General features: G+C 40.0%; 2 protein-coding genes across 10 annotated transcripts in view; both read left to right on the top strand.

The window, feature by feature from the left end:
* The window catches only part of NR1H4 (nuclear receptor subfamily 1 group H member 4), a 35,247-nt gene extending 26,543 nt beyond the window's left edge, over positions 1–8,704 (top strand). For all 4 annotated transcript variants that reach the window (XM_023933935.2, XM_086885821.1, XM_086885822.1 and 1 more), the window contains 2 exons: positions 7,247–7,360; positions 7,860–8,704. In XM_023933935.2, coding sequence (XP_023789703.2) covers positions 7,247–7,360; positions 7,860–8,098 — 353 coding nt within the window. In that variant the 3' untranslated portion in view covers positions 8,099–8,704. The remainder of the gene's footprint in view (positions 1–7,246; positions 7,361–7,859) is intronic.
* Positions 8,705–9,149: 445 nt separating this feature from the next.
* Positions 9,150–26,384, top strand: GAS2L3 (growth arrest specific 2 like 3). Of its 6 annotated transcripts, none has more exons than XM_086885818.1 (12): positions 9,173–9,344; positions 9,777–9,960; positions 12,256–12,315; positions 13,071–13,197; positions 14,272–14,318; positions 15,285–15,453; positions 15,840–15,958; positions 16,669–16,810; positions 19,391–19,454; positions 20,125–20,263; positions 21,104–21,211; positions 21,925–26,384. In XM_086885818.1, the coding sequence occupies exons 5-12, from the start codon at positions 14,301–14,303 to the stop codon at positions 23,299–23,301; spliced, it is 2,136 nt and encodes a 711-aa protein (XP_086741944.1). In that variant the 5' UTR covers positions 9,173–9,344; positions 9,777–9,960; positions 12,256–12,315; positions 13,071–13,197; positions 14,272–14,300; the 3' UTR covers positions 23,302–26,384. The 6 variants fall into 6 exon arrangements, with proteins under 6 accessions (XP_086741940.1, XP_086741944.1, XP_086741941.1 ...); XM_086885816.1 differs by having other exon boundaries at positions 9,191–9,400; XM_086885814.1 differs by lacking the exon at positions 9,777–9,960 and having other exon boundaries at positions 9,150–9,344.
* The last annotated feature ends 1,518 nt before the right edge of the window (positions 26,385–27,902 follow it).

The raw sequence follows: 27,902 nt of genomic DNA, 5'->3' as shown, positions 1-27,902 counted from the left end.
AATAATAATACCAATAATACCAATAATTTTTCCTTAGTCATAATTTAAAAAATATTCTGCTAATTCTCTGCAACTATTGAATCCAGATGAGATGCAATTTTATATTTTGCAAGTTTGTGCTTAACTTCATGATAACACTACTGGCTGGAATATTACATCATATCCTGCCTTAGTATTATTTGCCTGTGGTGTTGTACATTTTAAAAAAGCACTTTGTGTAGAACAATTTAGAAGAAATTTGTTTAGAAATTTTAAGAAAAATAACAAATGTGGTAGATTTCCCACATTTTTTTTTTTTTATTGTGGGGAAAAAACTCCAGGTAAATTAAAAGCAAATTCTTAGACCAAAAACCCAGGTTGAATAGTTACCAAGAAATGAAACACAATAACTTTTTTAATGTGTATGCATGTATAAATACAAATGTTTATCTTCTTGCTCTTGGAAGAGAATTTCTAAAATATCTTCCCTCAAGCCAGGGTGGAGTTGAAGACATAAGAGGAAATACTGATGCTAAAACTTCCTCCTCCATGTATTACAGGAGGTTAATATATTATCCAGGTTACTGCTACTGACTGCATTTTTTCCCTCTATCAGTAGCCAAATACTGAATAAAATAACATTTCCCATAGGTTTTATTTATCTACTTTGTGCAAATTCAAACCTATTTTAAAAGATTTTCCTATGCTGCATTTAATGGGGCTGTAACAATAAAAAAAGCAGCTTGTAAATCTTTGCATTTGTAGTTTAATTACCACTACTGGGTCTATTAACTTTGAAATAAATAAAACTTTGATATAGTTTTAAAATATCTACTACAGAAATAGTTTATTTTTGCAGCTTAAACTCTCATTATTTTCATGTGTCAAAGTTTAAACAAAATGAAAGGCATCCAAATTCTTTTGTTAGCACTGTTTACACATACAGCTTTCAATGTTATTTCAATAATATCTAATATAAATTATAGTAAAATAAAATATTGGAAATATTCAGTTCTAAAAATACTAAATATTGTGCAGTTCACACTCCTGCATGTCATAAGACTCAACATCAGGGCTCTAGGTTTCATAGCAGCCTGTACAAAATGTGAGATTAAAATAGAAATGTAAGCAATCTTTTCCAGTCTTAACCAGTAAAGACAAAGGCTACTAAAAGCTGCAGCTGCCCACAATTATGTTATATACTGGTCCAAGAGATGAGAATGGCCAGAAGAGATTAAATACCTCTTTTTCCATATGCTTCACTGGAAAACAAACAGATAAACACAGAAATTAAAAAGGCTAAATGCAGCAAACTGAAACTTACAAAGACAATAGAGAGAATCAGAAGAAATTCAGTGATGGTTGAGTGGGAGTTTTAAAATCAAGTTTATAGGTAACAGACAAAAAATCAGGATTATTTATGGCTCTTAGTGAGGTCCATTGTCATGCCAGCAGCCATAAATTATTGCTGTTAGTCAGAATTTCTGTCTGTGTATTTTCAGGTATGGACAAATGCCTGAATATCACATAAGTTCTACTGTCAAGCTTTGATGCCTGTATCCATAAAATCAGGGAGGGTGGTGGTGATCCTGCCTAAAAGTCACAAGCTGTCCAGACTTCTGTCACCTGTCACCATGTCCACTTTGAATCTGCTCTCATCTATTAATATTTATGCCTTCTCAGTCTGATTGTATGGAATGTTTGGGTTTTTTTTCTGATAAAGAAGTCAGAGATCTGGCGGTGATGACCTTTGAGCATTATCAGCATTCATTTTCATTCTCATGCTGATGAGGTGTATTTTTATTTCTCAGCTAGTGCATGTTGCTCAAGTCCTGCTGCACCTCAGAGACTGCCTTTGTTTGAGCCCTGATGGTCTTTCTCCGTAAGCCATTATGAAAATTCTTGCATTAGGTGCACCTGTGACTCAAATCTTCTCCTACACACAATAATATTGAGACTTAATGAGAAATACAGACTTTTTTTAATGTTACTGAGATTGGGTGCCATTTACTCATCTTATTTGATACTTCATTATGCATATATCATATTGCGATTGACTCATTCTGTGAAAGGCTGACCCTCTAGTAATTTAATGCTTAGTGGTTTTTTGTTATTTTGAAAGCAAATTCACCCAATTATTGAGCAGTACAGTATTTTTAAAAAATAGAGCTTAGATACAAAATGTTTTCTCTGTGAGCATTTGAAGTTTGTTTTGCTAAAGATACCAGGTTCCAGTAGTCATGAAAAGACAGAGATTTTTTTTTATTTCATCATTTTACTCTACAGAGCAGTTCTAGGAATTTGAGTATTGGGAAATAAAATACTGGTATTGACAGAAAGGGAAGAATCTGGACCCAAATTTTAAATTGGCAGCAGGACCTCTGACATTGTGAAATACACTGTTGTCTTTCTGGATGGGTTACAGGTGCTGAAGTACACTGAGATCCAAAGAAAAAAAAATAAATAGCTGCACTTTCAAAGCGTTGGCAAGAGGCCACCTTTTGCCATTGAATGTGGGATACAAAGTTCCCATCGATATGGATAAGAGGCTCCCACAACCAAAAGCAAAATTTGGTGTTGGAACATGGATACCTCATAATTTCCACTGCCCTTGTCTTTTATAATTTGGTTATTAGTTATTAGAGCAAGGGTGGTGCTTCAAGTCCCCCTTGTGCTGGGTTTTGTGCAGAGAAAAAAAATTATCTTCACTGATGTGTCCAAAGTGTCTAATTCTCCTAAAGGTCATGTGCATCCTCATGGAAGGAGACACATCATCCTGTGACTCAAGGAAAAACTGCCACACTGCCCAAAACATTTAGAAATTTAGACCACTCTAAATTGCAGAATAGAGGAAAGAGCTTTTCTGTTCACACACCTTTCCTGCTCAATCTGCCACACCGAGCCATCCAGTGCTAGGTACCTAAAGTACAAATAAAGTTGCTAAAATTATTTAAATCATATCTACAGAATAGATCTGTACCCATGAAAGCAAGAACAGATGTCAGGGACCCAATCTCCTTTCTTCTGCGTAAGTGTGCTTCTTCAGGCCAAAAACTTATTTTAGGCTCTGCCTATGAAGATTAGCTCAAGGCAGTGCAGATGCTCCTGCTGTGTGCCAGCCCTCGTTTGATGACTGCAGGCACTCAGGCCACTGCTAGAGGAGGGTATGTGGAAAAGTCATTTGCACCCTCCTTACAGGCTTGCTTTGTTGTTTGGTTGGTTGGGTGTTTTAAACTAAGGTTTCCTTGCTTGCAATTATGACTTAACAGAGGTCCTACGGACTCCTTTAAAGAAGATGGGGGTTTGGTACTTGGTTGTGAGCTCTTCTCAACACATGCTAACATCTCATTTAAGCTGGCCATTTAACCCCTACAGGATAATGGCAGACAAAAAAGTATGTGCCCATGCTCTGGTGTGTCTTCTCTCCTGGCTAGAATTTCCCCTGATTTGGCATTCAGCTTCAAGGGGGTGAATTTGGTCAGTGTTTAAAGGGCCATCGATGCATTTGAGCAGATCAGAAGGGAGAGTGAATAAGCATCATGAAAAACAATTCTGGTGGATGGAATAATGTGAAAGATAAAATGTAAGAGTAATTAGAATATTTTATTTGCATAAAGCAGCTACTAATATACCCTTGGTTTCATATTTCCTAACACCTCAATGTTTATCAAGAAAAAATGATCTCTATCTATATTAATAACTTGGTGCTAGTTACTGTTAATTAGCATTTCAAACTTTCTTCTTGCAAGAGATTAATTATTCAGTTTTGCAAAATGGCCAAAATAGAAGAGATAATGCTGTCTCAAAAAGCTGGCAATACTGACTTGATACCACAGTAAATACATGTATTCCAGGGTTATGTTAAACAGATAATTATTCATGGCCTGAAACTGCAAACCTTATTAAGGTATAAGTCACCTTACCTTTAAAGAGAAATCATAGCAACAAAACTCTAAAAAAGACAAGGTCTAAAGTAATGCTGTGTCCTGAACTACAGGTGGAGATGAACTTGTGCAAGTAAGGGATGTTGAATAAGTAATGCTCATGGGTTTAAATCTGCTCTAGTTTGATGCTGCAAAGCTGCACTCAGTAAAGCTTGTATTTCCCACTGACCTTGCTTGGCTTTACAGCCAGACACGCGTGAACATAACAAAATAATCAAATGATCTGCAGTATCTTCTGCAGGTGGCTGAGTTGGGTTAGGTAGGAATCCATATAATGCAGAAAGGTGCCCAATGACATATGAAGAATAAGCATGTTCTTACTGTCATAATGCTGCATGAAACAAGGTTTTTGAAACCTTTTTGAAGAAAGTTAGGAAGGAGGCACTATTAGCAGTGACCAGGAAGCTCTGCCTGCCTGACAACACTGTGCAGAGCTCTTGTCTGATCTAAATATAGAGGGTTAGGCGGAACTAACTTCTCTGTTCTCAGTGAGGCCAGAAATATAATTTCATCTATTTGATTTTTTTTTTCTTTCCACTTTTGAGCTATAACTTGTAGTAATGACATTCTGTGAAGTTACTCATTTCTTCTCTAGACTTTCCAGTTACAAAGCACCAAATCACCTTTAACTCTTGCTCTGATAATCTGAAGTGGCAACATCTCATACAATAGCTAGGGAAAAAAAAAAAAAAGAAAAAAAAAAGAACAATATACATCTGTTTCCTGTGTTTCCTGCTTTGCTTTTCTTTCTGTTGCAGCTTGTTAAATATAGACCGAAGCCTTTACAATCACATAAGAAAACAGCCCCCTCTTGTGACGGAAAAGCAATTTGTGTAAAGTGCACAGGAAGAGTAAATAATAGCAGGGAAACTCCAGCATAGGTGGGATGACAAAACTACTAAGAGAAAAGATTCCTGTTTCCAAAATTGCTCGTTTTTCATGGATTTTTTCCATAATTGTTTCATGACATATATCAGTTTAAAGATTTTGAAGTTCTGTTCTCCTTAGAAAAGTGGTAAATCACTTGCATTGCTCAGACATCCCTTTTTTATCCCCTTTCATCGCTATGGTTTTATTTCTCTGTTTTCAGTACACTAATGCAGAGTCCTCTGCAATAATTTCATTTGATTTCACATCTGTACTCATTTTTTTACTTTACCCTTCCATACTTAATGTTAGCTTATAAGCTTTCTGGGCAGGGATTGTTTCACTACATGCTTAGGCATTGTTTGGACCAGTGAGGACCTGAATTAGTTTTTCTCATCCTGTTTGCCAGCACCATTTTCATCCTACTTCTGCCATACAGGATTTGAGGAGTTTGGGATCAGCGAAAGCAATGAATTAATTCAGCTGAAAGCTAACCTGACCTTCGAAAGAAAAAAGAAAATAATTCAGATTATGAATATGAGAAACAAATGATGGGAGTTTTAGTCACAGCCCACTTCCTACCATTTCTTGTTTCCTGTCAAGATTGTGTCCAGTGGCATGATACCTTGGACAGAGACTTCTAAAATTATCAAGTTTGTCTTGGATTTTTCTCATGTTGTTGCTGAGCTACTTATTTTCATGAAAGGAATTCATTTTCTCTGCTTTAGGGCCCAGCTTTTTGCTTCTTTTTTTTTCTACTTTCATGCAAAGTTTAAGACTTTGGTGTGTTATATACATGTGTGCTACTTACATAATATAAGGAACCTTGGCATTTAAAACCAACCAAGTGATGGTTCCCCGAAAGTCAGCAATAACAAGTAATCAAAATTTTAAGTACTTAATGCTGATGACTAACAACATAAGCCTCACAGCACATTTGATGCTGTGACTATTGTTTGCTCTGTAAGAAGGCCCAGCTGTGTTACTAACTTCTGCAGGATGAGCTGACCTGCATCATATATATCCCCTTAATTGACTTAGGCTCAGTTGTATTGAACTCATCACAGAAACAAGATTTGTGGTTTATAATCTGAAGTGAACATAGGTTGCTCGTGTCATGTGTTTAAACACATGAGTCAACCACAAAATAAACCACACCCTGCAAGACCATACTTTCACTGTTGGGACACATAACTATTCCACTGCTTGAAGTAAATTCACTGTCACAGCAAAATGTGACTGTTTCATAGCTGAGTCAAGTGACTTCATGTTTCCTTTCTTTGAGTTCCACCTGCTGAGTTTCAGTTTGAATTTCGCCTACTGCGGGGAACTCCAAACCTCGCTAGTCCCAGGCTTCGGTTTTGTGCTGTACCCAACACTCAAACCTGCATTATTTCATGTGGTTCCCAAAGCAAGTTATAAAGACTTCTCCTAGAACGGCTCAAAAATTAAGATTAAATTTACAAGAGATCCTATGGCCCTCATCTGTGGGAACCGAGGAAGCTTCCATCCTTTCAGTCAAGGAAGGCCAAAAGGCTCTTGCAGCAGAACCACTGGTTTGGATATCTACACTGCTTCAGAGCTGCAAGCAGCTGCTGTCAATAGTTTGGTGTCTGCTCTGAGTGACTCACATATCATTTAACAAATGAATAATTTTGATGTCACAAGACTTCTCTTTTACACCAAAAAGCAGGATGGAGTACTTCTGTAATTTAAGGCTAACTAAGAACATTGTGATATGATGACAAATTCAGGAAGAAGTCCCATTGGCATGCCTTAGTTTGGAAACCCTAGAGGCTTTTGCTGATGATGAGAGAATCACATGATCCCATTCTTAAATAGGCCTGGTCTTAGCTATTTTTGGCTCTGTATTTTATAATACATCACTTTATGCTTTAAGGTAGTAGAAGTAGTTGCAAGCAAGTTGATCCTGGACTACAGGTAATCCTAGACCTAATGAAAGTTTCAGGCTACATAAAAGGATTAATTAAGAGCCTTTATGGAGACAACTGAAGCAACTGCCCAAGGCAGTTAGCTGTAGAGCTGGGTTGGAATTAAACCATACTCCCTGAGAGGTTTCCATATAACTAATGCAGAGACAGGGAACACAGGGTCTGCTTCGCAAAAGAGAATTATCAGCAGACAGCAAAGAAACCATGTATGAAACTTGTCCTGAAGAGCCAGATGGACAGACCTGTAGAGTAAAATGAATTGTTTGAAAGAAAGACTTTGAAACCATGCAAAAAGAAATTGCCAGTGCTTGCCTGTGCCTAGTTTTCTCTGGAAAACAAGGATGTACTTGCACTTTTGTAACTAATTGTCTTGCATCATGACTTCTATATTAGATTTCTTCCACCAAGACAGTCAATATGTAGTATGAAATAATTGCTGTGCAGCAATAAAGCAGAGTGCTTCAATAATTAAGACATACTGTAACTATTTTTTCACTCTCACAGGTATCTCAGATGAATTCATAACTCCCATGTTTAATTTTTATAAAAGTATTGGAGAGCTGAAGATGACACAGGAAGAATATGCTCTGCTCACAGCCATAGTTATCCTATCTCCAGGTAACTTCTCATCCAGAATTAAATATTAGTGGTTCAGGAAAGAAAGCATGAGGAAAATGATGTGAGGTTTGTAAAGACTTATATTCTACATGGAGTAAGTGAATGTGCATGCTCATTCTGTATATTCAGTTGTTAAACTAGAAAACAAGCACATAAATGCAATGCACTGCAAGATGTACTCTGGTGCAGAACCACATGGAGAGACAATGACAGAACTCCAGTGAAACATTGCAAAGTTAAAACATTTCAGTTTTTGAGAAGGTTTAAAGTTTCCTCAAGCTAGAAGTGGGAAGCTTACGTGAAAACCCTAAAGCAAAAATACAGCATTAAACATTTTTATTTCATATTAATTTGAAAAGAAATATTCTTTGTAAGTATGAACATCATTGACCAGTGAATAAATAAGAATATTTTAATATTAAATTATCAGTGTAAATAATTGCAGTGTATCAAAGCATATGTTTGTTAATATGTTTTTTTTCTTTAAAACCATAATCAGATCGACAATATATAAAGGACAGAGATTCTGTGGAAAGGCTTCAAGAACCACTGCTGGATATTTTACAAAAAGTCTGCAAACTTCACCACCCAGATAACCCTCAACACTTTGCATGTCTTCTTGGTCGTCTCACAGAATTACGGACATTTAACCATCATCATGCAGAGATGCTGATGTCATGGAGAGTGAATGATCACAAATTCACACCTCTTCTCTGTGAGATCTGGGATGTGCAGTGATACTTCTTTATTTTATTTTAGGAGAAATATCTTTTTAAAGGACCACATAGCACTTATTTTCATAGAAAAGTATCCCAGGGTGCATTATATTTTCTTTACCACATTTTTATAGAAACATGCCATGGATTCATAAAAGTCATTTTGTTCACTATGTACAGAATATTGTATAGCTATCAGACTCTCACATGTGAGTATAACTTTTTCTGTATTTATACCGTCTGATCAGAAAGGGCCCACCAGCTCTTCAGAGGAACCCAATTAATTCCCACTGCAATTAAGCTGATTGCAGTTACTGTTCCTGTGTAAAGAAATGGGGAAATGCAAGTTTCCATTCATAATTTTTCATTGCAGTGTGTTTTTTGTTCTTTACCTCTGTCAAAGAATATATTCCAGTTACAGTAATAAACCAGCTAAATGGTTAATGTCACAGTCATTTGCTGTTCTACTCTGAAATGTGTTCATATAAGGCATGCAAGATATTATTTCTTCACTAGATGAAAAATTATGTAATGGAGAAAAGCCACATACACACAAAGACTCTTCATGATATAATATGTAATTTCAATTGCATTATTATTTCGAAGTAAAAATTATAGAGTATCTTTACTTTGTGAAAGTGTGTCACAGGTTAATTTGCTTTATGACTTTGCTGGTGTTTAATGGCTCTCAGAAATACCACCAGCAGACAGCTGAGCGTGTCTGGATGCTGTGCCCGGAGGTGCGGATGCCGCCGGGGGCTGCAGGCCGTGTTGGGGGGACTCTTCGTGCCGGGGTCCGCTCCCAGCGGCGCGACCGCAGGCTGCGGGGACAGCGCTGTGCCGAGCGCTCCGGGCACAACGCCGGCTGTCAGGGGCCCTTCGGCGGTGTCCCAGCCCGGGGGCGGTGTGCCGGGAGCCGTGTCCCAGCCGGGGGCGGTGTGCCCGGAGCCGTGTCCGAGCCGGGGGCGGTGTGCCCGGAGCCGTGTCCGAGCCGGGGGCGGTGTGCCCGGAGCCGTGTCCCAGCCGGGGGCGGTGTGCCCGGAGCCGTGTCCCAGCCGGGAACGAGGCGGTGCGGCGGCTCCGGGCCAGGTGCGGCGGGCACGGCCCCGCCCCCGGCGCCGATTGGCGCTTTCGAAAGGAGCGGCCGGCGCGGGCCGGGGCGGTGGCGCCTCATGCGCCGTGAGGGCACAGGACAGCACGGCACAGGACAGTACGGTACGGCACAGCACAGCACAGGACAGTACGGTACGGCACGGCACAGCAGAGCGGTGAGTGTGACGGCAGCCCGCACCGGGGGGTGGCAGTGGCCCGGCCCTCGGGAGAGGTGCGGGGCGGCTGAGGGGCAGCGGGTCCGGTCTCGGCGCCGGGCGAGGAGCGGGCGCTGCGGCGGAGCCCCGCTGGTGTCGGTGCCTCGGGTGCGCAGCTCCGGAGCGGCGGCGCTCGGGGGGTCCCGCCTGTCTGCAGGGGCAGCGCTGGGAAGGCGCCGAGTCCCGCGTGTCGGGGAGCCCCGGCAGAGCCCCGTGTTGGGCGGAGCCGGGCGCTGCCGTCGGCCCGGTCACCCGTCCAGCGGCAGCACTTCATCCGCTGTCTCTGTCACGGCTGTCGGAAGGGAAGTGCCTCGAAACTTACCCTGGGGAAGGGAGAGGGGAGAGTTTTTGCATAGCAGCCTTCCAAACCAGTCTCTCCTGTGCCCTATGCAGGCGTTCGAGGATGCAGTGCTGTTTCTGTAGGAAATTTGCCCCAGTGCTCTTGGCTAAAGCACTCCTTCATATTGCTTAACAAGCCGAAAAGCGTCTGGCTCCTTTCTTTGCCCAAAAGCGGGCCGTGTTCCAAGGATGCTGTGTGTCACCTTTGGCAAAGTATCAGATCAAGACATGGGAAAAAGTACGTGTATTCCTTTAGGAGCTATAGGGCCTAACTGGCTTATGCATTTGAAATTGTACCGGGTGGCAATTTCAGAATAAGACACGATTTTATATTTAAATCGTAACAAATTACTCCTGACAGTGGCCAGCCAGCAGCTTGCTAAATGGGCATCGAAAAATGCTCCCCTCCACGTCGCTTGGCTGGAGGAAGTGTGGGGTAGAAATGGGAGGGAGAGAAGCTGTCTGTATGTGAGGGAGCAGCTGGGGCAGCGTGTCTGGTGTTAACCAGCCTCTGCCCAAACTGGATGCTCCTGTGGGAAAGCAGCCGTCTGCATGTCTCCTGCGGAGATGCCAGCTGTGGAGACAGACTGCTCCTCCCTGATTTCAAGTGGGTTTCTCTGCCCTGACAGGTGTACGCAGGGCCTCTGTTGCCATTTGGTCGGGGAGAGCGTGCTCCCTGCCTCTGCTTGTGTGCACTTCATGGACAGGTGTGGAAAGGCAGTCGCTGAGGAGAGCAGTCAGCGTGCCTTAATGTGAGGAGCTGGTTGCCACCTTAAAGCCCATCACCTCCGACTGACTAGTCTGGTTCTTTCTCTTTCGTGCCTCTGAGGCCTCCCCAGGGAAGCAGAGCTCCTGCTGACTCAGTAATGCAACAAAAAGGCTCTGTAATTGCTGTAGTGATGGAGGGAGTAGTGCTCCGTTCAGTGGGTGTCTGTGCCTACCCCTTTTCTTCTGCATGTTAGCAGATGTGTCTGTAAAAAAATCTTGACTATCCTGTGGTAGGTTTCAACAGATACTGACGTGACAGCTTCTTTCATCTCAGTGTGTTTATAAACATGGTTTTCAGTAGGTACTGTCAAGACTAATCCAGTTGCTTTGGGTTAGACTGTTGTGACTGCCTTTGGGTGTTGATGGAATAGAAGATGTTGTATATCTTAAATATTGGGTGAAGATGTAGATGCGTTTCTACCCAAGTTTTTTCTTAATGAGCCTGTTAACAGAAGGCATTTTAATGAGCCTGTGAATCCCTTTAGGTTCCACTTCAGCTAGGTCAATGGCTGCTTCATCAATGTTTTAACTATCTTTAGGGTTGTGGATTTTGTTTGTTTGTTTGTTTATATGTAAACTGTTCAGTCAAGTAAAGGGGGATTTGGACTTGGTTCATCTTGTGCTACAGAATGGGTTGTAATTAGTGTAGCATGTCTTGCTGGTTGGGCCCGTGAGAGATCTATAAATTCTGATACAACTGATCCTAAGCAGGCTATCTCATGTGGCATCGAAGAGCATGTGTTAACACCCTGAAGTATTTGTGTGAAGTGCTTTAGTATTTGCTGACTCTGCTGTTTCTCAGAGTGTCTGGGGGCAAGGTGTTGGGCATCTCTGTGGAGAGCAGAAGCAAACTGTGGTCTCACAAGTCTGTGTTGGTCATGTCCAGGGTGTGTCTGTACCCCCTTTCCTGAGGAATGCCTGTCCCTGTGCCACGTGACAATAGATAGGGGTGTTTTTCTCATCTCTCTTACCTGGTGTTGATCCATAGCTCTAGTCCTTCACTGGAGGTTTGACACTCAACCAGCTGAAGGCAATTCTTGCCTCTCTTGATATATCATTTGGGGCTGACCACCTGTCTCTGCATCGATCCAGCTGTAAGGTGTGGATAGGTGGGAGCTCCTCTCCTTCCATCCCACAGAGCCATTGGTAGCAGAAATGAGGTGTTTCCTGAAAGTGGGGTTGGTGGTGGGGGACATCTATGCTTGCTGAGTTTGGGACTGGACTGACTGCCTTCTGGCTGGGAAATGCTCACAAGTTTCTTGGTGTTTTCCTTGTGTTTAAGGGGTGAAGCAGGGAGGGGGAAAATGGGGAAGAAACAACACCAGAAAGAGTAAGAGGAAGAATTATTAAAATAATTGCTTCTACTGTGATAGACTTATTCAGACTTCTGTCCCAAGTGACCTTGAGGGTCCTGGGTACCAGGTATTTGAGCATATCAGGGTCTGCCTGGAAATGACAATGGCATGGCCTGAATATCTGCAGGGAACGTTTTACACTGTACTTTTATTCTGAGGTCCTTTCTTTCACAAACTTCTGTGTCTGAATGCCAAATGCCTGTTGAATGAGAGTTGATGAAACTGGCATGTGTAGAAACTGATGCAGTCCTATCTGGAGCTGCCAAAATTCAGTATCAGATACTTCATTCATTATGAACAGCTTTTTGATGCAGGGAACCCAACTGGTTTTAGAAGAAGTCACATTTGGTTATGACTCTGCCTGGTACTGTAGTATTCACCTCACCACAGCACTTTCTGCACATTTGCAGGCTGACTACTTGAAGGTGGCAGATCTGGGTCTTCTCATCCTGTGCCTCTTGCAGTAAACGGTAAGGCTACATTAATCTGTATTCCCTGCAATCTCTGAGCTGAACCATTTGGCATCTGAAAATGGGTAATTGTTACTTTTTCAACTCAAAATTCATGCACTGTAGGTCACATCTTCAGAGGGGGTTTTTGTTAAGTGTTTTTCAGATGCTCTGATAAGTGAAGCCTTTTGACTTTCTAGGGAGCTCTGACATATGGGCTTACAAAATAACTTGTTTTAGAAGAGCAGGCCCTTGAAGTTCAAGTGCCACGATTCTCCTCAATCGCCTCTTTTTTTTTTTTTTTGGCAAGACTAGATTTTGTTAGGCATGCCACAGAACTGCAGATGCTGAGCATTCCTGTGATAGCTGCAGTGTGAATATTTTGCTTTGTTCATGTTTTGAGTGCTCCCTGTGAATTAGGCTGTCTTTTGTTTTCCCTTGGCAGTTAATATGCTAGAGCTCTTGTTAGCCTATATGGAACTCCTTATTTTAATGAGACCAACTTCTCTACTGGCTGTTCTGCTGTTGTTTTATTTATTTTTTTTAATCAATGAAGCCTCTTATTGAGTTACTCTTAGGACAATAGCTTTCTTATGCCAAAGGAAAGCGTATTCCCCTGGACAAAGCTGTGGGAAGCATAACATGCTCATTAGTAATGCTTGGTATATACCCTTCCCTTCCCTTGTTCATTCATAGAAGGAAAAATGACATCAAGGAGAGGATGCCTCTCTTTTTTTTTTTTTTTAATTTTTCTTTTTTTTTTTTTCCTTCCCTAGAAATAAAAGGAAGGGGAAGATATCACTTGGAGTGTCTCTGATAAGGTCAGAGAAGTGCTAGCAGTCCTGATACAAGGAAGTGTCTTCAGCTGAAACCAAACTGGTTGCTCATTTGCCAGTCTTAGAGGTAAGTTGTTTGAAATGCTTGATATGTGTGGTCCCACATAGTCTGTGAGGTTTAAGACAGTGGGAAGGAACAAAGGGGAGAAAATCACACCATTATGCTTTCTCATTTAGATGAAAGGGTGAGAATTTTTACAAGAATTGGGTTTTCTGTGATGTGCTATTCAGCCTTTTGTCTTAAGAGGGACAGGATGTGCAGGAGGGAAGATGATGTCATTTACATATAAAGCCTAAATATCTGGGGCAGGAGAGGAGGATTACTTATTTTTAATGAAAACAGGAGTTAAAAATGTCTCATAATGTCTGCAATCTGCTTTCAGTTTAATCAGTAAGATTAAATTTTATTGTATCTCTTAAGTAACAGAGCAAGTAAGTTGTTTTTAACAGGCTTCAAGACACAGATAGGAACTTTTTTGACATCGTAAAATACCACTGGAAAATTATTATGGAGGAATACCTTCTGTACACATGCACACAGCTAGCCTGGCAATACTGCTCATCTTGAGACCTGGAGCCTGACATTGATTTCTCTCATGTGTCTGTGCTAGAACTCTAGGATCTTTAAGGTCCCTTCCAACCCACACTATTCTATAAGAGAAAATCTTATTTGTTAAAATTATTTCTTTGCTTTAAGGTTTTCATGATCTTCCAAATATTTAATGTAAACTCAGGATGCATATACCTGTCTGTCACATGTACGAGATCCATTTGTGATAACTTGGAAGGAATAATCAGTGCCAACAGTGTTAAATCCAAGAATGGTTTGAAGTATGTGTATTACTCTTTGGCAAAATAAAAGTCATACAGCTCCTAAAAATCTTGCCAACTTTGGAGCATTGTTTATGCATAGGAAGTTAGTTGCTACTTTTCCTGTAATAACTGCACTTTTATCTAAGGGCAGAGAACAGAAGTTGACTTAATACTGGATCAAAACCTCAGCTATGAAGATATTTCCTTCTTTCCCCTTCCCTTCCTATTAGACTCACTCTTATTTTTCCAAAACAGCACTGATGGGTTTTTCTCAGGATTTTCATGAAAGCAGAAGAGACTGCATTAAAAATCTCTTATTTTTCCCCAGGAGCAGAAACTAATGTAAAGCAGGCGACCATGCAGAATGCGGTTCAGGTAAATGCCTTTTGAAGTGTTTAAATCCTGTATATGTGCATAATACTTTTTTTAATACAAAAATCTACCCTGAAGCAGATGAAATACTAGATTCCCTAGTTACCTCTGATTAAAAAAAAAAAAAAAAATAGTAATTTTCCACTTTTACAAGGAGAAATGTGACAAGGGTAACCCACTGTTATTATCAGATAGGTGACCCATTCACTGCTTAGTGCTGTTAGCTAAGAAGGTTTTGGAGTCAAAGCCTGAGATTATTGAAAAATTTGCATCATGATTAAGATGTGGTTTTCAATAACCTTATATTCTACTTAATCACTTAAGTATAAATAAATAAGTATAAATAAATATATTTTACATATACACTGAAGTGAAGGAAAATAGTTAAGAATACCAGAAGGACTCTGTCTTGGGAAATTTTTCTTCACCACAGTGTGGTCCTGTTTTTTAAATGTAAGTTACCTCTCATTTAGAAAATATGCAGTCCTGAAGAGAAATGCTACGTGTTTGTGTTCAAGAAATGTGTTATGTCCTTGCATGGGAACATGCAATACTTTAATGTTATCATTTTTAATGATTTAAGCACAAAATGACTCTGAAATGTTTGATCAAGAAATCAGTAGTCTGTAGTAAATGATATAATTTGCTGATTTCATGACTTAAAGTGTGCCGAGTTAAAAAAAAATCTGAAGCATTTAATGCATGTTCTCGTTATTCTATATTCAGGAAAGTATGTAGTTTTAAATCCAAAGGAATCAAGAGAGTGAATGCAGTGGTGTATTGGTGCAGGAGTTACTAACAAGAGCAGAACCATTTGATTGAAGTGTTGGTTTGTTGTATCTGTTGAAAGGGAAGTGGACGCTCACTCTTTGAATAATAGTTCTTCAGACTGATTCAGAACCACAAGTTTTTGTCATCTGACTGCAAGTATTAGAGCTTCCTTCTTCAGCTTACTGCAATCTTCTGCAGGTGTGGTTTGGAGATGAGCTTCCCTTGAGCCCCCGAAGTCCTCTGACTCCGAGACATGGGCCGGGTTTGGCAGATGTGTGCCTGTATGACCAATGGATATCTGTGCGGCATGAAGCCACTTTGGAGCCTATGCAAGAGGATCTCTCAATCTGGCTGTCTGGCTTGCTGGGTGAGCTTGAAAATAAATCACTCTCTAATTAACACTTCCAATATTCTAGCCAGCGCTGATGTGTAATATCTATAGTTGGTACTATTAAGATTTGGTGTATTTGAGTTTGAATGGCTCCGAGAATTGCATTAAAATGCATGCTTTGATTTCAGTTTTATTAGCTGCCACCTCTTAAGGGTTGCACAATTAATTCTAATTTATATTTCTGAATCTTGTTAGTCTAATTAAAATCTAATTAAATGAATATTTGATTTAATTTTACTTACATATTTCTTCTACTTTTCAGTCTTTAACACTGGAATGCTTTTTGAGCTGCCTCTAAGTTCGTATGAAACTTCTTTACCTTCTGTGGAATAACTCTAATATTGACCTTATTTTTCTTAAAGGAATGGAAGTCAAAGCAGAACAACTGCTAGAAGAACTTGATAATGGGGTACTGCTTTGCCAACTGGTTGATGTTCTTCAAAACACAGTTAAAGAATGTTGTAGCACAAATAACTTAAGGGTGAGTTGTATAATGATTTTCAAAACATATATATGAAGTCCTAAATTTTAGGTAGTAGTTACAGGGAAAGCAGGTGAGTGAGGCTTCCCAAAGAAGCATTTTGTATGCTGTGTATCCAGAGACAGATTAACAACAAAGTGGCTTTATAGGTGAACTCATCCAAAAAATTACTTGCTTTGTTAACCACATCCTAAGGTCCTTGCTAGGTTTTTAGTTTGATTTCAGTGGAAATCTTGCCAGAGGAAGAGCTAGTTCAAGTCTGGAGTTTGTTCCCCTGACATCAGTGTGGGTTGTTAATAAGATATCCACTGGCACTTGGTAGTATGTTTTATGCCAGAAAGTGGTGGCTGAACTCACGTGTGCAGGTCAGCTGTAAAAGTATCCAAACCTGGAGATGGGCTTCAGTGTTTTCATTGAGCAGCAATGCTTAGTTGAAATGTGAATCTCAAGCAAGCAAGTCTGTTACTTTGGAGTACAAAGGCTGCAGAACTAAGGACTGTTCACTCACTGACTATTCACAATGATGAGGTAGAATGCCTTCTATATTAGTGTAGCTTTTTTCATATACTACATACTGAGGTGAACACAAAATAGTCACAACTCTTTCTGTGCTCTGAACATAGGGTGTATTTTCCTTTACAAATATGCTTTGAAATCTGTTGGCAATGTTGTATGTGCACAATGTACTTTTTGTTTTTTGACCTTGCCAGAATTTTCCTATGAGAAAAGTTCCATGTAAGAAGGATGCTCCATCAGGATCTTTTTTTGCCAGAGATAATACAGCCAACTTTCTTAACTGGTGTAGAGCCATTGGAGTTGATGAGACATACCTCTTTGAATCTGAAGGCTTAGGTAACTCATTCTTTTTGTAAGATTTGCTTTGATCTCTGTGTGAGTAACTACCTGGTCAGGAAGATGCCTTGTTATAGACTTTTGAACTTTCTCTTTTGACTCTGCATGTTTCGTGCAAGCTTTTATTTATTTTAAGGCAGTGTCCAAGTAAAAGCCTTGAAAAATCAGTTCAACAACTAATATAACTTTCATGATGCTTTTCTAAATTTCTGAAAGTTACTGTGTGGGATGAAGTGGGGACTGAGAGCTGTGCAACAAAATGTTGTGTTTTTCTTCAGTAAAAAGAACTGCTGAGAATCAGGAGAAAAGTGTGGTTTCACTTTCTGTGTGTGGGAAGACCACAGGGCCATGGAGTCAACTCACAATAAGATCCTTTATTTGGTATTAGAGCTCATTCTTGTTGCAGAAATCCCTCAGAATAATACATTCATGATGGTTAAATTTGGTAACAACATCAGGGCACTGTGTCTGAAATGGAAACAGCCTGTTGATAATTAATAATTACTTCAGGACACACTTGACATGACTCTAAACCATTTGTATTTTCCCATTTAGTAAGATATTTATAAAAATAAATAATATTAACTAGGAGTATGCCTGCCCCAGTGCACAACTGATGCTGTATAGCATCTTCTAGACTGATATGACAGAATAAAATTTTTTGACTGCTAGTTAAGAGTATTGTATTTCCATCACATAATAAATAAGGAAATGCTCTTCCACCAGCTATTATGTCAGTAAAAATTAATACAAAACTTTTTATGGCAAGCCAAATTTGTTTTTTGTTGTCTGGCTTTTATTTTTTTAATAAGAAAAAATATCTCCCTGTCAGCAGACTAGCAAAGAACTGAGAAAATATTTTTTGTTTTCAGTAATCATATTAATTTGTCAGGATATTTATTTGATTTATTTATTAGATTTTGAAGCCTTTGTGCCATTAAATGCTATTTACATGCTGGCTGGACTGGATACCCATGCATCTCTACTGGATATGTCATCTTTTAAAACAGTTGAGAAAACTCCATCATTTGCATCTGTCTCATTTTGATTAACTAGTGAGTGTATCTTTTTTCAGTGCCAGGAAATACAGATGAGTAGAACTGAATTACAAGAATATTTTAATTTTTTTGTTTTTTAGTTCCTTGTATGAATTGTGTTGCTTAAACATATTAGTTCCTGTAAGTGGACAGGTAATTAGAACCTGTTTCGCTTTCCTGAGATAAGCAGATATGATTTCCTGGTGCTGTGGCTTTCACTCATAGCAAAGAAGTGTTTTGAAGTCTGTAATTCTTGACACAAGCTTGCTCTGTGGCATAAAAGTCTTCTGTGAGCCTTTTAGGCAGCTGAAATGAGCAGACTTGCAGCCTCCTAGATGAAACATTCTTTCCACTGATGTTTTCCATCAGACTTTTAAGCCATTCTTCATGAATGAAGTAGGTTGAAGGATAAGTTGACAATTGTCTTTTTCCTATCAGGTACATGTAGCAGCACCTCCTGAAAAGTGTAGATGACTGGGAAGGAAATAAATCAAGAGGCTCCTGAGGCAGCAGAAAGGAAGAGAAGGCACTGTGGGGTGCCCTTTTGACATCAAGCCAAAACAAATGTCTTGATCTTTGCTAGGGATATATTTGGATGTTTCCCTTTTGGATTCAAGTGAATCAAAACACTTCCATTACAGCTGGAAAATACACACACACATATGCACACATATTCATACACTAAAAAAGAGATTAATTGGCTACTAAAAGTAGCTTTTAGATTATGACTGTCAACTTTCAATTCTAGATTTACCCTACGTAATCAGATCTTTTAAGAAGCTGACTTAGAAACTGGAGTAGATAATTTAAACAAGAAAATCTGACTTCATACTTGGATTATACTTTAGGAAAAACATTTAAAGCAAAGGCATTTTAAATATCAGATTGAACATCAGAAAGGTGTTGGATTTCATCTGTAAATATAGAGCTGGAACTTTTAAAGTAGTGATAAGAAAAAAAGATTGTTGCTTACTGAACTGGTAACACAGTCACCCAGATTGTTTTTTCCCAGCCAAGGTTAAAACCACTCAGGCTGACTGGCTGTGTAACCATCCACTTCTCAGCTAGGGCCCTTGCAGTGTATCCTCCTGTGGATGGTAACCTCCAGAGTGCACATACCTGGCTGTGTCTGTAGGCATGAGCATGAACAGATAGGTGTATTTTTCCTCTTTGTAGTTGTTAAGTGCTTTTCATCTTTAAGAATGCGATATTGCATTTTTGGGGGAGGGAATGGGAAGTGTTCACATCTCTTTCTTTCCTCTTCTCATCAAGAGGGAAGATCATAAAACATATTTCTCTTAGGAGGAAGGGAAGAGTGGTTTCAGGAGTGCCAGGATGGCTTTAAAGACTTTATGGAATAGAAAATTAGAGCTGTAAAGCATGTAGTGCTTTATCAATGGTAATGTACCTTGCCTCTTGGTAGGATGATGGGAAATTTATAGTCATGGATACCTCATCTTCCCTCCTCTTGGCTGTACCTAATTGCATAGGCCTCCTGCAATAAATATGAACTACAACTCCTCTTTATTCTGTTCCCTTTCAGTGTTGCACAAGGATCCAAGACAAGTGTATCTTTGTCTGCTGGAAATCGGGCGCATTGTATCCGGGTATGTGATCCGCACATGCTCCTAACAAAAAACTGAAGGACACATCCTACTAAGGAAAAGCTAAGACAAAGTTAGGATGTTATTTGCAGCTGTTAAGTGCAGTGGATGTTAATTCTGTGCAAAAAGTAATGAGTAGTTTTTCTAGGACATCAGTGTGAATATTTTTTCAAATATTTATCAGACTCTTCCCATGGAGGGGTGCTGTTCCGTGCTGGTTTCTACAGCTGTGTGTTTAAGTTATACATTCAGCATAGAGGTAATGTGTACCTCTTGGAAGAACTCGCTGAGCATTAAATATGATTTTAGGGGTTTAAATTTTTCAGCTTTTTGGAACGTATCTCTTTATTATCTAAATTTATTTTAAGACTTCATTTATTTCTAGTGCAGAGCTGGAAGCTTTAAGATAGTCTGTCTAAATTGGATGTGACCTCAACTGTGTGGTTTTGGAAGTGTTTTTACTGCATCCTCTGGTAACACTAAGGCTGCTTTAGGAAGGGCTTCTGCTAGGAACTCAGAGATGCTCCTTCTCTTTGAATTATCAGGGCAATTACTCCTCTGACTGATTCAGATGTCCCTGTCTGTCAAGCCACTTATAATTTTGCAAGTTTGTTATCACAGGTTTCTTTTTTGTTTTCTTTAGTAAATTAAACACTCTTCTTTGGTATTTGAGGTATGGAGTTGAACCTCCTGTACTTGTAAAACTAGAGAAGGAAATTGAGCTAGAAGAAACCCTGCTGATGACCTCTGGGCCACCATCACCTCCTAGCACACCAAAGTCATGTTGTCACCATGGGGAGCTACACGAGGCAGTAAGTGCTACTTGCTTAGTGTGATACAGGCTTTAAACTGAACTCTTAGTTAGGTGCTTGTATTATCTGTCTCAGTAAGGACAGGCTGGTTTTCATCTAACACATGTGAGCCTCCTCAAACAGAAAACAGAAGGGTATGCACCTCTTTATCTTTTTTTTTTGGTTTTGTTTTGAAAATGTAAATAAAGTACTGTTCTATAGGTTTTGCAGTGCGTATTACCTACGTGGATTTCCTTCCCCCTCTTCCTTTTCCTTGCTTCTTTGAGTATAAGAAATGCTCTCCTTCAATATTTCTTGTGTGTAAATAGTCTATAACTGCAATGAATGTTTCTCTTCAATTTGATCTTTCTGTAAAACTTCATCAGATGTTAAAGCAGGCTTTGATCAAAGTCTTCTAAATCAAACCTTAGTAGCTGTACTGATTGGAAATGAGTATGTTTGCAGAAAAGGAAATGATTTGTACAGCTTGTGAACTGGTCCAGAGGAAATTATGAAATATTTTCTTATTCTGCTTAAAAATTCATTTGTTTTAAAGGTCCTCTGTGTTGTAATGTAAAAAATCTGTTTCTTTGGGAATGTCAGCCACCAGATCCTTACTTTCTCTGAAAGCTCACTCTTTCTCCTTCTTGGCAATAGTCTCACCCTTCCAATTTGTTACATTTCTAAATGGCTCTTAGAGGCAGATCGTCTCTAACCCAGCACTTATTTGGGGACTCCCTGTCCCCCTTATTTAGTGGTTTCCTTCTTGGGTCTTCCTTCTTAATAGAAGATTAACTCAATAAATGGTTACACTTGTGCCTCTGTCAAAATACTAACAAATGCTTTCAATTTAATAACCAGGTAAAACATATAGCAGAAGATCCTCCCTGCAGTTGTTCCCATCGATTTTCAATTGAATACTTATCAGAGGGACGTTATAGGCTGGGAGATAAAATACTCTTCATACGAGTAAGTAGTTTTTTAGAACTTTGATTTATATTTATTTTGGGGAGAGAAATGCTTTTAAGTGAAATACCTCATTTTTATGGAGTTGTTTTAGAATTACAGAATTATTTAGGTTGGGACAACTTGTCATTCAATCCCTTATTCTAAATAGATGTAATTACTCCATTCGTTAGAGCTTTGATCCACGAACATTGATTTTACAACCACACTAAACTAAGGTAATGTTTATCTGTGGTGTCTCTAAAATTTCAGTAATGACTTGCAACATAATTGAGGATAATGCCATAGAATATCCTGAGAATGTTGCTTGTTCAAAGCCTGGATTCTTGGAGTTTATGATTTGTGGGGTAGTTGAGTACTCTCACCAGCAGTCATAAGAGCTTGTGTTACAAGAACATCCATAATTGAAATTAAACCCATGCCAAGAACTCTATATACTTAACAAAAATTCTTACAGGGTGGTTAAAATGTCTTCTGTGAAGATGCTTCTGTTATTTTCTGACACAGAATTATTATCTCTGCAGGAGAAGCTATCTAATAAAGTAATTGAGAAGCATAAATCTTGTTTAGCACATAATTTCTGTTTTAAAATGTTTCTCTGTAAGAAAGGAAGGGCTATTTTTAGTCACTTTCAATAGTCGGTAATGTAAGATGAAGAAAAATAAAACAAGATAAAAATTTCTCTTCTGCTCCCACCCCCTCTTCCCCATTCTCAGATGCTGCATGGCAAGCATGTGATGGTGCGTGTTGGTGGAGGCTGGGACACTCTTCAAGGTTTTCTGCTCAAATATGATCCGTGCCGAGTGCTTCAGTTTGCAACTCTGGAACAAAAAATCCTGGCATTTCAGAAAGGGGTCACCAGTGACAGTGTCCCCAGCTTGTCAGCTAGAAATCAGGAGCCTCCTCTTATGAATCCAATGTCAGCTGTCAATATGTTTCAAAAGCAGCCATCAAAATCTCCTGCTCCTGTTTTAGGTCTTGGGGCCAGTGCCAAGAAGGCTTTATCTAAATGTCCTCAGTCCCCTGCCCTGGCATCACCAAGAGTGCCTGTCACCCCATCTTCCACTGCCAAGTCATCAACAGTCAGGTCTAAATTACAAGGGTCCTCAGCCACAGGTGTGCAGTCTTCTTTCAAACCATTAGCTGGCACCTCGAAGAAACTGGAGTCTCCTGCATGCAACTCACCAGCTTCTGCTCCTTCACAGCCTGGAAGCAAAAGTTCTTCACGTGCAGGACCAAGAACAGCTCTTGTTCCCTCTGAAACGCTGCGCAAACGTATTCGGTCCCCTGATACTGCCAAAGTGAAATTTGCCCTGCCTCGGGGCTCCCCAGCACCAGCAGTCCATCCTGTCCTCTCACCCTCTAAAAAACAACCATCTCTCTTGTCTGGGACAGCTGGAACAATGACTTCAAAACAGAAGTGTGTCCCTGCTAAATGCAAACCTGTACCTGCCAGTAAAACCAAAGCGAATTCGGTCGCTCCCAGGGCTGCTCGGCTGCCGGTTACAAATCTGCGCGCTGTTGCCAAGTTTGCACATTCTCAGCAACTCCTTGCAAAACCTCTTGAAAATGATATTCAGATCTCAGGTGCTGGGTCTCAGCATCCTCAGAAAGCCCCACAAACAAGTTCTCATCTTGCAAGGAACTTGAAAACTGCTTCCGAGCTAAAACTTTCTGCTTCTGCACCCTCCCTTGCAGTAAGCAAAGCGTCAAAGTCGCCACCTCCATTGTTACCTACAAGCAAAAATGTGTCATCAGCTGGCAGCAAGCAGCCAAATGCCAGTAATCCCCCTCAGGCTGGACCCTCTTTATCCAAACCTGCTGAACGCACACCTTTGTCTGTTGTACGGCTTCCTCAAACTTCAGCCAAAGCAGCAGTGACCAAAAAGCCAGCACAGCCTTCCACAAAAGGTCAGCACTCAACCAAAAACTTGCAAACAAACAAAAGCTTGGCCCCAGCAGCCAAGAAGCCACTCCCAAAGGAGCAGGCATATAACAAAGGAACACCTGGTGTGTCAAAAGTTCCTCTTCCGAAGAGTAGGCAAGATGATCACTATTTTGTCATGACAGGGACTAAAAAGCCCAGAAAGTAAACTAATTTGTTACTTTCTGTTGTTCAAAAGGGCCTCTTGTAACTACTACTCTGAGGACAAGGAAAAAAGTTAAATAACACTACATTTGATATGAAATATTAAGTATAACCTGCCTTCTGCTGCCTAACTTACTGTAAGAACTGTGTTTATTTTGCGGTTTAGAAATGTCTATTTGGACATGTTTAGAAGTGAGCTTGCTTGCTGTGTAGCACTGTGGAATGGCAAATATCCATGATCTGCTGCAGAAAAGTGTGGGAGAAGAAAGGGGAATTAAGGCTGATGCTTTTGCAGCAGAACTCCGGTGGTTCTGGCACATCTGCGTTGAGGTGTGTGGCAAGCAACAGAGCTGTGCACAAGCTGTAAAATTTCTAATACCTCAAACAAAACTGGGTTTTGTTCACTGGTATCCCAGAACCCAAATCTGGGTCATGTATTTTGGAAAAAAGAAATTTCTAGTCCTATTTAGATTTGACAGATGCTGTTATCAGTGTTCACTGTGCCTCCCCCCCATTATGCCTTAAAGTAGATTCAGCTCACTTGGAAGTGGAGCTTGGTTTCTTTTAAGTTGGACACCAATAATCATGGTCTTGATTGCTCACTTTCATTGTGCCTTTGCCTCTCAAATTCAGAACAGAACTCTTCAGTGAGCAATGCTACCTTTAAAAACCAGGGCAGATAACCTTGCTTGGTCCATGTTCAAATCTGACTAGCTTTCCTAGCAAGCTCTTGCTGCATGGGGAGATGCTCCTGTGTTCCAGAGAAGACACTTTCTCCTGCGCTGGAGCCCCATACCAGATCCTGCTCCTGGGTTGGAGCACCAAAACAGCTCCTGCTGCAGCAACACTGAGCTGCAAGCAGTGACCTGCTGTAGCAGAGCCTTACTGCTCTGAAGGAGTGGTCTTTGCACGTAAGACTGTATTGCTAAATACTTCTCGCAGTGCTGCAGGTTAATTTTTGTTGGCACTCTAGTCTGCAGTGGCCTTTCTGGTTTTATTTATGGAGACCTGGCTGCCCTCTATCACTTTCTGGAGGTGAGAAGTAGTTCCCAAAGAGGAATACAGTCTGCATTTGCCTTTAAACATCTTAAAGTGCCAGGAAGCTATGCACTGTTTACATCCAGTTCCTGAAGTCTTTCCATGGGTTAAACATTTGTGATGCTGTACACCTTTACCCTTGAGAAGTGAGCTTCATGGTTGATTGAAAACTACTGTCTTTGGGAGTAGTGCTGTTTGGGTTATTTTGGGGTTAATGAACAGTTGTCCCTACAGACACTGAGGAGCTCCGAAGGTCTTTGAAGACACACTGATGGTTTCCATGGACCATCACTTCTGCCCTCCATTCCCAGTCTGTTTTTGGGCAGGAGTGGGTGTCACTGCCATAGAGGCTTCTAGATGGTGGAACACAGAAGTCTTTTTAAAAGGAGAAGAGTTTCATGGAATATGTAGTTTCTGTTGTTGAGGGGTTTTATTTTGTTGGGTTTTTTTTCCCCCTGGAACTAGAGTAAGCAAATGTCATAAACTGAGTTCTCATGCGATGTGGCAGAGTCATAGAGCAGCTTTTCTGAGCACCTTGTTAGCTTATTTTATTTAATTTATGATTCTATTTATGCATATCTACTGTACAATACTGCTCACAACCTGCTGGGAGCAAGCAGCAGATGCCAGTATCCAAACTGTAGGAAGAAAACAGATCTGCTTTGAAAATGTGGACTCAAGTCCCACAGGATCCCATACAAAGTTGTGTTTGGGAAAGGCCTTGGGCTTGCTTGTTTTATATGTACACTGGTCAAAGCCACTGCTACAATGTTAGAGTATGGACTGTAGTGGTTTGCTGTCAGGTTTGATAAATCTGGCACATGATTTTATATGCTGAAAGCATTTTACAGTAGATGACTTCTGATTTTTGGGCTTCTAAATGGTGAGTTATGTGATATAGCTCATGCAGATTAATAGCTGACTTCTTGGGGTTTTCTTTCTGTAATGGGTCTGGAAGAGATGGAGCTAACTTTCTTCATAGCATCCCGTATGGGGCTGTGTCTTAGATTTAAAATTGAAACCAATGTTGATAATACACTGATGCTTGGGCTGTTGCTGAGCAAACCTTTCCAGGGTCAAATCTTTCTTTTTCCTGCTCTGCCCCTACAGTGATTGGGCAAGAGGTTGGAAGTGACATGGCTGGGAACTGGCCAACCTGAGCTGGCCAAAGGGCTATTCCATATCATAAAGCGTCACCTCAACAATAAAAAGAAGGAAGAAGTAGAGAAAGAAGGGCATGCAGGTTGTGTGGCTTCTAAGGTGGCTGTTTGCCAGCTGGCTGGGCATCAGTCTGTCTGTGGGAGTAGTGAAGGATTGCCTTTGCATCATTTGGTGGTTTACTTTTCATATCTTCATTCATTAAACTCTTTATCTCAGCCAGTGAGTTTTGCTTTTGCTGCTCCCCTCTCCTTATCTTGCTGGGGGTGGAGGAGAGATAAGGGGAGTGAGCAGCTACTTAGGCACTTGGCTGCTGAGTGGGGTCAACTCACAGCACCTTTTAAACCATTTACAAGGGTTTTAGCATCAATTTTAACACTGAAGCTCTAGGATCTCAGTGTAAGGCAACTTCAACACCTGCCTTTCTGAACTACAGAGAAAATGGAGCACGTGGCTTCATCTTTGTGGTATAAGATGTCATGTAATAGACTGAGTTTTAGATTTCAAAATGAAATAAAAATGCATAAACTGTTACAATTGAAACCTTTATCAGCTAATCTGAAGTTACACATGGGTAGACTTGGTTTGGTTTTATTATAAAAATAGTGTATTTGAACGTGATCCAACTCTGAAAATTGTAGTTGCCAGCTGCATAGTCATGTAACATGAAGTGAACCAAGATAAGGTGTAACAAAGTACCTCCTAATGGAAATACATACTATTTTTGCAATGTTTGTTGCCAAATAGCAAGTCTAATCTTCAGTTTATATGACCTTTTGTGAGGGAAAGATAATTTGGAGCAAGTATCTGACTGAATTCTCCATGTGATATCAATGTCCTCTGTATGAGTACTTATTTAAAATAAACATACACTGCACCTTTTTATATGCATATGTGTTTCTTCTCCTGACATCTTTTTGTGGGGAGGGAAAGAGAAGGCGTTTCAGAAGGCTCACATTTTCTCTCTACCACCACATAAAAAGGAGATTCCAACTCTGGCATTAATAGCTGTGTCTAATGCATTGATTTGTTTGGAGTTCAAGACCTTTTTTACTCTGACCCTGGTGTCAGTGTGACTAATTGTGTAGAAGAAGCTTCCTACTCTTTCCTAGCTGAGCCTAAGTAGTTTCAGATATAAGTCTGAAAGCTGTGTTTGCAGTTCTACCTGAAATATATAGCCAACTGTGTGCTTATATATTGTCAACAAACTTAAGACCTATCTCTGTGTCTGTTGCTGTTAATGACAGAAATTTAATTAGTTTTGTTGAGTGGAGAATTGGGTGTTCTCAGTGGAGAACCCACCCAATTAACTTTGTTTTTTTCATTTCCCTATTAGATTTTTTTTTTTAAACTCCTTTAGTGCCTGTGTTTGTCTGCCTGTTCCAAAGTGCCTTTAGTTCCTGCCAGGCTGGTGTTGATGCCTAATCACATAGACTTACCTTTCCACTTCACCTATGTCTAGTAAGCACATGCAAGTGGCATCTACCATCCTTGTTCCTACAGAACCAAGCTCGCATAAGTGTTAGTTGCAGCTTTTATTTAAGAGGTGCTGTTACAGCTGGCCAGTAAAGTGCAAAGGCAGTCCAAGGATTTCTCAGGTAAGTATCCTAACCCTATTTTTATATATCCTAATCATATATATGTATATCTGGTAAATTTTAGGGCAGTTTTCCTTATAAAATTTGAAGCACCCAAAACTTTGAACATCAAACTGCTCCTTTTCTTTTTCCCTACAGGGAAACTGAAATTGGTTTCTTAGATGAGGGAGTGCTATGGGGCCATCTGGTGTCTATTAATTTTATAGAGACTACTCTGACAATGTAAACCTCTCAGCTTCTCTAGAAATGCACAAGCAAAACTTTTCTCTTTAATTTAAATAAAACATTTAGCTAGCAAAATCCAGACTTGGCATGAAATAAATAATGCAAGAGACGTTTAATACTGTAAGACGCTTTCATTTAATGCAAATACATTCTTGAAAACCTCCTTTTCATTATTTTCTTTTTTTAAGAGCCAAGATTGAAGATCACTTCCTTACTAAAATTTTTGAAAAACAAATTGTCTGAAATGTAAATAAGTTCAACACTTATGTATTTCAGACATTTTAATAAAAAATAAAATATTAAAATATTTGAGAGGTGAGAGCTGCCCACAGTTCAGATCTAGCTAGCCAGCAATCCCCGTTAACTGAGAAATGCACTTTCAGGTGTTTCACCTGGTGGGAATGCCAGCAATGGATGGCTTTCTGCTTGGGAAGGGGTACTGATGTCTAAACCAATGCTATTATGGCATTCTGTGTGAAGTATTTTGTTCCAGATGGAAGAAAAACCTTACAGGATGGGAGCAGCTGGCCATTTCTCCAAAGAATGCAGCTAGGCAGAAAGTATTGACAGATTTGTTGTGCTAAGA

This window comes from Cyanistes caeruleus, chromosome 4, assembly GCF_971803275.1.
Source record: "Cyanistes caeruleus chromosome 4, bCyaCae1.hap1.1, whole genome shotgun sequence".
Classification (NCBI taxonomy): domain Eukaryota; kingdom Metazoa; phylum Chordata; class Aves; order Passeriformes; family Paridae; genus Cyanistes; species Cyanistes caeruleus.
This window is presented reverse-complemented; position numbering and strand designations above follow the sequence as displayed.

Excerpts from the sequence above, each read along its gene's own strand:
- GAS2L3 (XM_086885814.1), top strand. Across the intron at positions 19,455-20,124 it reads ATCGGGCGCATTGTATCCGG|GTATGGAGTTGAACCTCCTG; the intron begins GTATGTGATCCG and ends TTGGTATTTGAG. Across the intron at positions 21,212-21,924 it reads ATAAAATACTCTTCATACGA|ATGCTGCATGGCAAGCATGT; the intron begins GTAAGTAGTTTT and ends CCCCATTCTCAG.